Genomic DNA, 12,740 nt, shown 5'->3' on the forward strand with positions numbered 1-12,740 from the left:
TCATCTACTCCTGTCTGTTTTAATTAAGGACTTGCTTTAAATGTCTTGGCTATCTTAACTTCATGCAATGCTTTGTTCTGCCTGTAGAGGCACTGTAGGGAAAGTGACCATTTACAGACTGACCCCCCCAATAATATCACAAGACAAATCAATTTGAAAACATTTATTTATTTATATTTTTTAGGATTTTTTAAAATTATTACAATTGAGATGGTTGTCAAGGTAAAGTACTAATCTCCTGGTCCCCAAACCTCATGTCCCATTTATAGCACCTTTGCTGACTTCTGTGGCGGTGGAGCTGTTTGTGGCGCCATATCTTGGGGTCCGCGTCCGGGGGCCATTATTGTTCATATGCCTATTGCTGTTGAACAGACAGGCAACGCGGTCTGGATGCAAATTCTGCGCCCCCTATAGCTGCACCACTGATACGGAATGTATAGGCAGCGCTGTCCTCCTATGGGACTCGGGGGCCTTAGGATCCCCTCGGGCACCAGGGCTCAGCTGAATGCATGTATCGGTCATACCCATTGGGGGCTCTTTGGAGAAAGGTTATGGTTCTTTTACAATATCTTTTCAACAATATACAAGTCAATCAGCATTCATTTATAGAGCCTTTCACTATTACGATCATTCATCCCCCGTTTAGTATGCATATTGTCGGCAGCACACGCCCTGATGATGTGCCGCTGCGATGTTCGGTGCCACGTGAAAGATGAAATCACCCATCAAACTAGTGTTTTTTGTTGCAAAACATTGGCCCTTGTAAAGGGGCCCTAACCTAGTGGCAGAGGATTGCAAAGCCATAGCATTACTTTTTGTATTGTTTGGCCAGGTTTCAAAATACAAAATGTCTGTCTCATATATCGTAGCAATCTTAAAGGGGTCCTCTCATGTCAGCAAATAGCATTTATCATGTAGAGAAAGCTAAAACAAGGCAATTACTAATGTATTGTGATTGTCCATATTGCCTCCTTTGCTGGCTGGATTCATCTTTCCATCACATTATACACTGCTTGTTTCCATGGTTACAGACCACCCTGCAATTCAGCAGTGGTGGTCGTGCTTGCACACTATACCACGGGCATTTGAATGCTGAAAACCCCGAAGCGTGCACTTCCGGGTGTGTTCCGCCCCCCCTTCCCCTTCGCCGGGGGGGATCGGGGAGCTGGAGATTTTTAGCAGCAGCCCCTGTCCTCCTGTGTGACAGGAGGCTGCTGCCTAGTAGTTTTTATGGAGCCCCTGCCTGTAGCAGGGCTCCATAGAAATACAGCAAAATCCTCATAGACTTCAATGCTAATGCATTGGAGTCTATGAGAAAAGCAACTATAAAAAAAGAAAAAAGAAAAAGTCAAAAAAATGTTTTTGGAAATTTTTTAAAAAAAAATATATAAATTCAAATCACCCCCCTTTCCCCAAAATGAAAAAAACTAACAAAAAAAAAACATTATAGGTATCCTGGCGTGCAAAAATGCCCATAAAATATAAAAAATTCAATCTCATACGGAAAACAGTGTAACAGAAAAAAAGTCGCTTCTCCTCCCACAAAATTTTTTGATAAAAAGTGATCAAAAAGTTGTATGCCCCAAAATGGTATCACTGAAAAGTACAGATCGCTCCGAAAAAATTGGTCTTCACATAGCTTTGTATACATACCGTACATACAAAAAAAAGTTATAGGGGTCAGAATATGGAGACTAAAAGAAAAAAAAAAAATTTTTTTCAAGGTTTCTCTTTTTTTTCCAGTATAAAAAACGCAATAAAAAATATACATATGTGGTATTTCCAGTATAATACTGACCTGGAGAATGAAAGTAACCGGTCAGTTCTATGGTTTAGGGAACGCCGTGAAAACACAACCCCAAAAAACTTTTTGGGGGAATTTTTTATTTATTTTTTTTTTTTACAATTTCACCCCATTTATAATTTTTTTCCCGATCCCCACCGTATTATACGTGACTGTCAATAGTGCCATTAGAAAGGGCATCTTGTTCCGCAAAAAAACAAGCCCTCTTACAGCTATGTGAACCGAAAAATAAAAAAGTTATGGCTTTGGGAGAGCTGGGAGTAAAAAAAACACGAAATCTAGAAATCTGAAAATTGCCCGGTCATGAAAGAGTTAAAGTCCTCTTGAATGTAATGTATATGACCAGCCTAACAGAAAAGCTAGGCCAGACTGGTTGCTATGGGTGACAAGGCCCGGCCTTCTCATTATTTGGACAGTAGTGAGAAGAGGCCATTCACCCTATTGTGTGGATTAGGGCGTCGCTCTGTCTGTGACACATTGATATTTCGGAGAGGTGTGAAGTTTCATGACATGGGAGACGAGGATTGTGTCTGTGCGGGGGCCTTATTGTCACCTCTGAAAGAACGCGGACACCTCACCTCAGACAATATGTAATCCTGTAGAGGTGTCTGGATGCTTCCTCTTCTCAATGATTGATGGGGGTGATGGCGTTTTCATTTTTTATTTATTTATTTATTTATTATAGTATTGTGTTAGACATTTTTGTATGTTTGTTTTAGTGACCGGAGCGCTGACGTCCATGAAGCTCACGGACAGGCCTTCTTTTCTAGCCTAAATGATGTGTTTTCTATCACAACTGTCACATCTCATAACTATTCAGTCTGTACCATGGAAATGATCATTCAGCATTTATCACGTCATTACAACAGTAATTGCTTTTCAAAAATGTGTTTTTTTGTAATTTTACTTCTGCATTATTTTAATTTGAACAATTTTTTTTTTTACTTTGATTTTCAATACTTATTCTTCATATTCAGATATTGATAGCCTGAGAATAGCCCATCCATATTTAATATTTATGTGTTATTCATGTTATTATTTTTCTAATTTCCTCTTTTTTTTTATTTGTGACATTTTGTTTTATGTAAAAAAAAAAATCTATGTATTTCTTTAGAATTATTTATCATGAATTCATTATATTTTCCATATGTGCATTTTTGTTTTTAATATTTTAGTTTGTTTTATAAACCTATAATTCTATCTATCCATCTCATATCTATCTGACTGCCTATATATTATCTATCTATACTATCGGTCGGTCATCTATCTATATATCTATTTAATATCTATCTATGGGTGGGTTCACACTAGCGTTAGGGATTCTGTTATGGCTTTCCGTTATAACAGGGTTATAACGGAACATAACGGAATCCATAGGATGGAATGCAAAACGGAAGTCTTTAAAAGGCATTCCGTTTTGCTCCGTCCTAATAGAAGTCTATGGGAAAACATAACGGATCCGTCTGGGTCCCGTTATGCAAGACGGAAAGCAAAGTCCTGTCGACAGGTCTTTGTTTTCCGTCTTGCATAACGGGAACTAGACGCATCCGTTTTGATTCCCATAGACTTCTATTAGGACGGAGCAAAACGGAATGCCTTTTAAAGGTTTCCGTTTTGCATACCGTCATAATGCAAGTCTATGGGCAGCAAAACGGATCCGTCCTTCCGTCTTATGGATTCCGTTATGTTCCGTTATAACCCTGTTATAACGGAAAGCCATAACAGAATCCCTAACGCTAGTGTGAACCCACCCTATCTCATATCTATCTGTCTATATATTATCTATCTAATATCTATATTTTTATCTATTTCATATCTGTCAATCAATCTAAGTATCTCCTATCCATCTAATCTCTTCTATCTATCTAATCTCTTCTATCTTATATCTATCTATCAATCCATCCAATATCCTTCCTTCATATCTATCCATCTATAGTACACGATATGAGCAGTAGTGCTTGAGGAAGGTTCCAGTGTGCGGACCGAAACGTTGCTTTGGTGAATAAAGTCACATTTATTTTACTTTTTTGGAGTGCTGTGGAATATTCTTTTATCTATCCATCCATCTATCTAATATCTTCTATATCTATCTATCTATCTATCTATATATCTATCTAATATCCATCTATCTCATATCTATCTATCTCATATCTATCTATCTATCTATCTCCTATCTATCTATTATCTATCTATCCATCCCCATATCTATCTATCTCATATCTATTTATCTATCTATCTCTCTCTCATATCTATCTCATATCTATCTAGCTATCTATCTATCTCATATCTATCTATCTCATATCTATCTATCTCATATCTCTCTATCTATCTATCTATCTCCTATCTATCTATCTATCTATCTATCTCATATCTATCTATCTATCTATCTATCTATCTATCTATCTATCGGGAATTGCAATACAAATACTTATTTTGCCTACATGGTGTCCATTGCAATCTGTTTTGAGATCAGTGACCGACATCAGTTATAACCTCCTATTCATATATTATATACAAATATCTTATAAGCACTAACAATATTCACTTAAATGGATTTTCTGTTTTTATGTAAATAAAGCAAAATCATTGTATAAATTGGTTCTTCAACTTTCTAATATACTTTGTGTTTCAATTCTTTACAACTGGTAAAATCTCTGCCTGCTGTCAGTGAATGAGAACTTTCAGGTGTAGCAAACCTGTACATACTGCATCCAGTCAAAACACTGCTTTGTGAATTAAACTGCCCAGACTCCAGAATGATACATTGTAACAAAACACCACCGGGCCTTCCTGGGTATTTATCGTATGCCTGGGTATGTGTGTGTATTGCTGTATGTGTATGTGTAGGTTGTGTATTCATGTGTGTATTAGTGTTACTGTCTCCATTAATTTGGTCCCTGTTCCAAATGTTATAACTTTATAAACTTGAAGCTATATTGTATCTGTCTATTATGCCCAGGCTCTGTAATGTAATGTATGGGGCACAGCTAGACTGGTATTAGCACAGAAGACAATTAGTAGGTATTACAAGGTTCATCCTTCCACCCCCTCTTGTCTGGACAATGCCATGAAGTGTGCCACCACTCCAGGGATGTGGATTGCAAGCCATTGTAGGGCTCCCTCTGCAGGAAATAATGACTGACCCTCCTTACCTGACAACAATGGTGTCTAGCTGCCCCCACCCCTGTCAGCCAGCTTCACACCTCGGGGGAGCATTCCACACCCCATTACTTTGATCACTGGGACCCTCCCTCCAAACCCCTATAAGAGCTGGAGACTCCAGAGCCCAGACACAATCACAAGGGCAGCAGGTCCAAGAGGAGATGGCAGAATTTACCCAAGACCTCGAGGATTACTACCAGGCCTACTTCCAGCCCGGCCCCAACCAAATGGCCTTCTCCGACCACCAGGAGCAGTACATGGGGGTGAACATGACCCCCGCACCGCAAAAGGAATTCCAGCAGACGAGTGTTAAAGGTAGAGGGTTTATTATTGTGTTGTCTATCCTAGAATATCCATCTAATGTCTATCTATCTATCTATCTATCTATCTATCTATCTATCTATCTAATGTCTATCTATCTATCTATCTATCTATCTATCTATCTATCTATCTATCTATCCTAGAATATCTATCTATCCTTTCTATCTATCTATCTATCCTAGAATATCTATCTATCTATCTATCTATCTATCTATCATCTATCTATCTATGTATCTATCTATCTATCTATCTATCTATCTATCTATCTATCTATCTATCTATCCTAGAATATCTATCTATCCTTTCTATCTATCTATCTATCCTAGAATATCTATCTATCTATCTATCTATCTATCTATCTTTCCTAGAATATCTATCTATCCTTTCTATCTATCTATCTATCTATCTATCTATCTATCTATCTATCTATCCTAGAATATCTATCTATCTATCTATCTATCTATATAATGTCTATGTATCTATCCTAGAATATCTATCTATCTAATGTCTATGTATGGCTACTTTCGAACTGGCATTTTGGCTTTCCGTTTCTGAGATCCGTTCAGGGCTCTCACACGCGGTCCAAAACGGATAAGGATCCCTTCAGAATGCCTCAGTTTGCCTCCGTTCCGTCTCCGTTCCGCTCTGGAGGCTGCTTGCAGCATTTTGGTGTCCGTCTGACGAAACTGAGCCAAACGGATCCGTCCTGACAGACAATGTAAGTCAATGGGGACAGATCCGTTTTCACTGACACAATATGGCACAATAGAAAACGGATCCGTCCTCCATTGACTTTCAATGGTGATCCGTCTTGGCTATGCTAAAGATAATACAAACGGATCCGTTCTGAACGGATGCAGGCGGTTGTATTATCTGAACGGATCCGCACCAAACGCGAGTGTAAAAGTAGCCTATTCTATCCTAGAATATCTGTCTATCGCTCTACAGCATTTATCTATCCAATATCTATTAACATATCTATAGTATGTCTAGATGAATGTGAATCTATCTAATATCTATCAATGTATCTATATCAGAGATCAGCAACCTCCGGCACTCCAGCTGTTCAGAAACTACAACTCCCAGAATGCTTCATTCACTTCTGTGGAAGTTAGAAGAGCGGCCGAACATGTTTGCATGCTGGGAGTTGTAGTTTCACAGCAGCTGGAGGGCCAAAGTTTGCTGATCCCTGATCTATATGATGATATATTATCTATCTACTTATCTAACTTATGTCTATATACTAATATCTATCAATATATCTATATGTCTATGTGTCAGATATAGATGGAAACATTTCTATCTATCTAGTTCCTATCTATAGATATCTAGTGAGCGATCTGACACAGGCATACATTGCTAGACACACAGATATGAGATATATAGAGACATACGAGATGGATGTTTCATCTACTATATGTTCCTATATCTCATCTATATGTATCTATATTATGTCTGTGTTATGGATAGATAAATGTCTATCCATCTCATGTGTATATACCTCTATTACATCTATTTGTTGCATAGTTATGCTAAAGGTAAGGTTTGTTGTGTTATTTTGCATAGAACATCTACGGATCATCCATCTTATATTACACGTACCTGTGATCTATTTTGCTAGCTCACTTTGATGGATAGATAGATAGATAGATCTAGAAATACACATGAGATGGACTGACAGACACATGGACAAGAGATAGACACATAATGAGACTGATGGATAAATGGATAGAACCTTTGATCTGTATATCTCCTATCTCATATTTACGTGTTAATCAATTTCCTAATTATCTTCCCATCAAACAAGTCAAGTGCGTTTGTAAAATGTTGTCCTTATATTTACAGAAGAGACAAATGAACAAGCAATCGGTGAGAGGTCTGTAGAAGGTTCTGTGTCCAAAAAGATGTTAAAGCGCCAAAAGCTGCCAGAGATCGCATCACCCTCTTCCTTGGAACAATTGACCATATCTCAGCGTAGGAGGAGGACCGTGTTCAGCAAGTACCAGCTGGATGTCTTAGAGGATTTTTTCCAAACCAACATGTACCCAGATATCCATCATCGAGAGGAACTGGCCAAACGCATCTATATTCCTGAGTCCAGGATCCAGGTATGTGAGGTTTAGCACCAATATGTTTATAGGGGTAGGATAGGACATTTTTGGTTATATTATAGTGCGTATGGGAATGGCTACTCTACCACATAATTTCATATCTTCTTCTTGTCCACCAGGTTTGGTTCCAAAACAGAAGAGGAAAATCCAGACGTGAAAAGAGCAAATCAAACCTTTTCAACAATGTGGGCGTATGTTACTCCAATATCCGTCCCCCGGTCAACCACAATCATTCTGGGCCAACAACAACTAAGTCGGAACAGCACCAGCCTATGATGCCCTGGCAACAAGGTCAACCCACCATGAGTTTACAGCAAGACCTGTTCCGCCAGCCTCCCAACTCCATGTCATACCCTACATATTCTTGTGCCGTGCCTCAAGAGCGGATGATGAACCAAATGTCATCCAACTCCTACAACCAAAGGCCACATGCAAACAACCAACAGCACTTGTATAGGAACGTGAACGCCGAGGTGATGGACCTGAGCTGCAGACCCAACCAGATGCCTACTACCCAAGTCAACTTCATGGGGGCCTTTAACATCATCCCACCCAACAAGACCATCACACCAGATATGAACATAAAAATCCCACCAATCCCAATGTCTAAAAATTCCAGGTATCCCAATGGAATTAACCCATTCACCAATCAACTTCCATGTAAGAGGTCCAGCAGGAAGGATGACTTCTATGAGCAAAGTTCTCTTGATTCCGATTCTGGCGTTAGTGAGAAATCTCCGGAATCGGGGTCTGATTCTAAGGAAAGTATCTCCTCCATCATCTGTAGCCTGTAAGGGCTCATGCACATGAACGTATATTCTTTCCGTGTCCGTTCCGTTTTTTTTTGCAGGGCCGTATACGGAACCATTAATTTCAATGGGTCAGCAAAAAAAACGAAGTTACTCCGTGTGCATTCTGTTTCCGTATGTCCGTATTTCCGTTCCGCCAAAAATTAGAACATGTTCTATTATTGTCCGCATTACGGACAAGGATAGGACTGTTCTATCAGGGGCCAGCTGTTCCGTTCCGCACAATACGGAATGCACACGGACGTCATCCGTATTTTTTGCGGACCGCAAAATACATACAGTCATGTGCATGAGGCCTAAGTCAGTGAGACATCTTGGAGCCAAGAACATGGGGTGGGAATGAGGTGGTCTTCAAGTGCTACGATGGACCAATGACCTCCATGCCTTCTACTATGCTTAGTGCCACAAGTCTAGGGAGGTCGGATTTGGGACTAATAATTTAAACCCTTGGGAACTATGTGCAATAGGATTTCTTCAAGAAGATTCAAGCTTGTGAAGCTCAAAAAGATACTGAAAAATATATGACCTTATGAACTCTAGGTTGACCGCCACCTATACATCAGACATCTACAAGATCCCAATGGACAGAATCAAAACATGTATTGTATATTATACTAAGACTTGAGCCTTGGATTACACTTCTTCCTATAGAAGTTGACAAATCTTTTTCTTAAAGGTTCCTTTAAGGAGACTCATCCATCGTCAACGTGAATGGAGAAAGAAGTCCTTAATATCAGTGGCGTCTTCATATTGATTCCTGGAGAATTATGTACATTTAGTTTTTTTCCCTTAATATTACTTCTATATTTGCTGTATTTTACTTCTAGATGATGTTTTATTTGTATATTGTAGATATTTTTAATAAAATAATTTTCTGATTTTTATTTTAAAACTAAATTGGTTTAGGTTAAAAAAAAAACAACAACTTTTTTTTTTACTGAATTTTTTATATGGAGGTTTATATAGAGGGGTACCTGCAAAGAAGATCCCTCTGGAGGACCGGCTATGTCCACGCATTGTATGCACAGCCCATTGAGAACCTGTAATGCTTCAGTTCTCCTGTGGAGGAGCTGCAGGGAAATAATACCCCACAGATTGCAGTTGGTTGCTCCAGCGGCGGCGCACTCTATGATCAGACAAAAAAAAATTAAGAAATGTAAAAATCTTCTATATCGTGATGTTTTTCACTTGTATCGTTATCATATTAAATATAATTAGGTTTCCTCCCAGGGACGTTTATACGGCAGACGTGTCACTTACCAGTAGGACCAGTCAGCGATTGTGTGGTGGGAGGATGCTGACAGGAGGTAATGGGGTTATGGAAAATACACTGTTTTTTTGGGCAGAACTGATTTCTGTGACATTTTTATGAAGGAGATAAGCAGCTCCCAGACTACTGTATGGCCGCTTATCCCCATAAATAACAAACAACAGTTGGAGCCATGTTTTTGCCCCCAGATGTTGGATCTGCTGACCACCTTGTGTACGTGTCTAGTTCTAAATAGATGTCATCTGATTCCTCAGCCCTCCTACAACATGCTCCTCAGCTGAAATACTCTGTGCTGCTATGGTACTCTTCCCCTTCCATTAACATACAGTTACATCCCATGTGTCTCTATTCACATGGAGTGGAGAGGTCACCATGAGATCAGCACACTCATTTCCTGAAATACTCTGTGCTGCTGGGGCAATTTCGCAGGCAAAGTCATTCAGTTTTGCCTGCGATCACGTTCAGTTGTTCAGTTTTTGTCACGCGGATGCAATGCGATTTAATGCGTTTTGCAGGCGCGTGATAAAAAACTGAATGTATACAAACAACATCTCTTAGCAACCATCCGTGAAAAACTGATGCGATGCGATTTTCAAGCAGCTCCATTCAACTTCTATGGGGCCAGTGTTGCGTGAAAATCGCCGAATATAGAACATGCTGCGATATTTCACGCGAACGCAAGAGTGATGCGTGAAGACCAATGCACATGTACACAGCCCCATTGAAATGAATGGGTCCGGATTCCGTGGGGGCGCAATGCGTTCGCATCACGCATTGCACCCGAGCGGAATACTCGCTTGTGTGAAAAGGGCCTTAGTCCTTCAAAATATGTAACTCTCAGTCTGGTACCTTCCATGCGACCTGTACACGACTCTCCTGGAATACTCTGTGCTGCTGTGGATCATGCTCCCTCCAACTATGTCACTGTCAGTCTAAAACCTCCAACAAGATAATCAGCACATGTCTCTCCTGAAATACTCTGTGCTGCTAGGGGGCCCTGCTCCTTCCACTATGTAAATCTCAGCCTAAGGCCTCATGCACATGACCGTTCTGTTTTTTGCGGTCCGCAAACCGCGGATCCGCAAAAAACGGAAGCTGTCCGTGTGCCTTCTGCAATTTGCGGAACGGAAGGCTCAATGTAGAAATGCCTATTCTTGTCTGCAAAACGGACAAGAATAGGACATGTTCTATTTTTTTTGCGGACCACGGAACGGAGCAACGGATGCGGACAGCACACGGAGTGCTGTCCGCATCTTTTGCGGCCCCATTGAAGTGAATGGGTCCGCATCCGAGCCGCAAAAACTGCGGCTCGGATGCGGACCAAAACAACGGCCGTGTGCATGAGGCCTAAAAGCTTGTACGAGATCAACACTCTCGACTTCTAAAATACTCTGTGCTGCTGAGGCAGATGCTGGTAAAATTTCTTCGTCTGAATGGGGTTTGCAGAAATCCAAGCACATCCAGTCGCATACATTTCTACAGGTCTGCGCTATGTGAATATATCGTAGCTCTATGTATTTGACCTGACGCAAAATAAACACTTTTCCTCTCCTGAAATACTCTGTGCTGCTGAGACAACCCTATTTCTCCACTTTATAACGCTCAGTCTGTTAACCTCACAAGATCAGCAGCACGCTCCTTTCCTTAAACACTCTGTGCTGCTGGGAGAACCTACTTCTTTCACTATATAACTCTCAGTCTGTTACCCCGCACAAGATCGTGCTGATCTCCTCTTCTGAAATACTCTGTGCTGCTGTGGATCCTGCTCCTTTCACTATATAACTTTTGGTCTGTTACCCCCACAACATCAGCTCACTCCTCTCCTAAAATACTCTGTGCTTCTGGGGGAACCTACGTCTTTCACTATTTAACACGAATGTGGTTTGGTTCCGCATCCGAGCCGCATTTTTTGCAGCTTGGGTGCGGACCCATTCACTTCAATGAGGCCGCAAAAGATGCGGATAGGACATGTTATATTTTGTTGCGGCACAGCCATGCGGATGTAAGGGCACGGAATGCACATGGAGTCATTGAAGTGAATGGTTCTGCATATGGGACGCAAAAAAAACTATATGTGTGCATGAGCCCTTAGCCTGTTACCCCCACAAGATCAGTACACTATGGAGTCTGCCCTGAAAATCGGCGGAAATTCTGCCATGTCTGGATTCAGATAATGCAGACGTGATGGAATATCTGCCCTTCAGGTGACAAAATGATGATTGTGAAGGCATCCTGGTCCTAACTTTGTGTATCTGACTCTGCCCCGTGGTGGCCCAGGCTGACATGACAGGATTCACACCTGCTCCACCCTGCCCTGTCAGACAGACTGGCACCTGTGGGCCCCTCATTGAATGAACCCAGAGGAGTGGATTGTGGAGGTGTCGGGCCCCTGCTGGGGACATTTGTCACAGTAATGTCACCTGAAAGAAGAGTATTTCATTCTCTTTGTATCCAGGCAAATGACTAATGTTCTATACCGCCATTATCATCCCTGTCATTTACATGTACCGCATCCATAACGGCCCATGTGTACGGCAAGGCAGGATATGGGGATATAAGAACGGAGGTGATAATATATCATAAATACAGCAATATAACATTATAACAGTGTATAATAATATATAAATATTATAGTAGTGTATAATAATATATAATAAACATTACAGTAGTATATAATATATAATATCAGCAATCTAACATTAATAATATAAAGTCATACAATATTATTATAGTCAGATGGCGGCCATTTATCTCTACCTTCCCATCAGTGCAGGCAGAGGGGTATTGATTATTGACTGATTTATTGAAGCATAATGGGGGTACATTTATCAAACTGGTGTAAAGTAGAACTGGCTTAGTTGCCCATAGCAACCAATCAGATTCCACCTTTCATTTAGGACAACTCCTTTGGAAAATGAAGGGTGGAATCTGATCGGTTGCTATGGGCAACTAAGCCTGTTTTCCTTTACAGCAATTTTGATAAATCCTCCATCATCTCTTCACACCTAAGAAGTGCAGAGGTAGCAGTGGCACCGGGGTCCTGGTACCTGATCTGCTACATAAAGAGACATCAGTAGTACCTACTGCACGTGGTAGGTGCAGGACCTGTTATAAAAGTGAAGGCTGCTGAGTTTAGGGGCCAGTGAGCAGAATCAACTAAACCTTATAACAGTGCAGCAGTTTATTATGGAGCAGTAGTGTATTACTTTATAACAGTGCAGCAGTTTATTATGGAGCAGAAGTTTATTATGGAGTATTACTTT

General features: G+C 40.5%; 1 protein-coding gene across 1 annotated transcript; it reads left to right on the top strand.

Annotated features, from left to right (window-relative positions):
* The first annotated feature begins 5,127 nt into the window (after window positions 1-5,127).
* On the top strand, window positions 5,128-8,192 carry LOC120999353 (homeobox protein Mix.1-like). Its single transcript, XM_040430221.1, has 3 exons — window positions 5,128-5,281; window positions 7,133-7,395; window positions 7,518-8,192. The coding sequence occupies exons 1-3, from the start codon at window positions 5,128-5,130 to the stop codon at window positions 8,190-8,192; spliced, it is 1,092 nt and encodes a 363-aa protein (XP_040286155.1).
* The last annotated feature ends 4,548 nt before the right edge of the window (window positions 8,193-12,740 follow it).

Source organism: Bufo bufo, chromosome 4 (assembly GCF_905171765.1).
Source record: "Bufo bufo chromosome 4, aBufBuf1.1, whole genome shotgun sequence".
Lineage (NCBI taxonomy): Eukaryota > Metazoa > Chordata > Amphibia > Anura > Bufonidae > Bufo > Bufo bufo.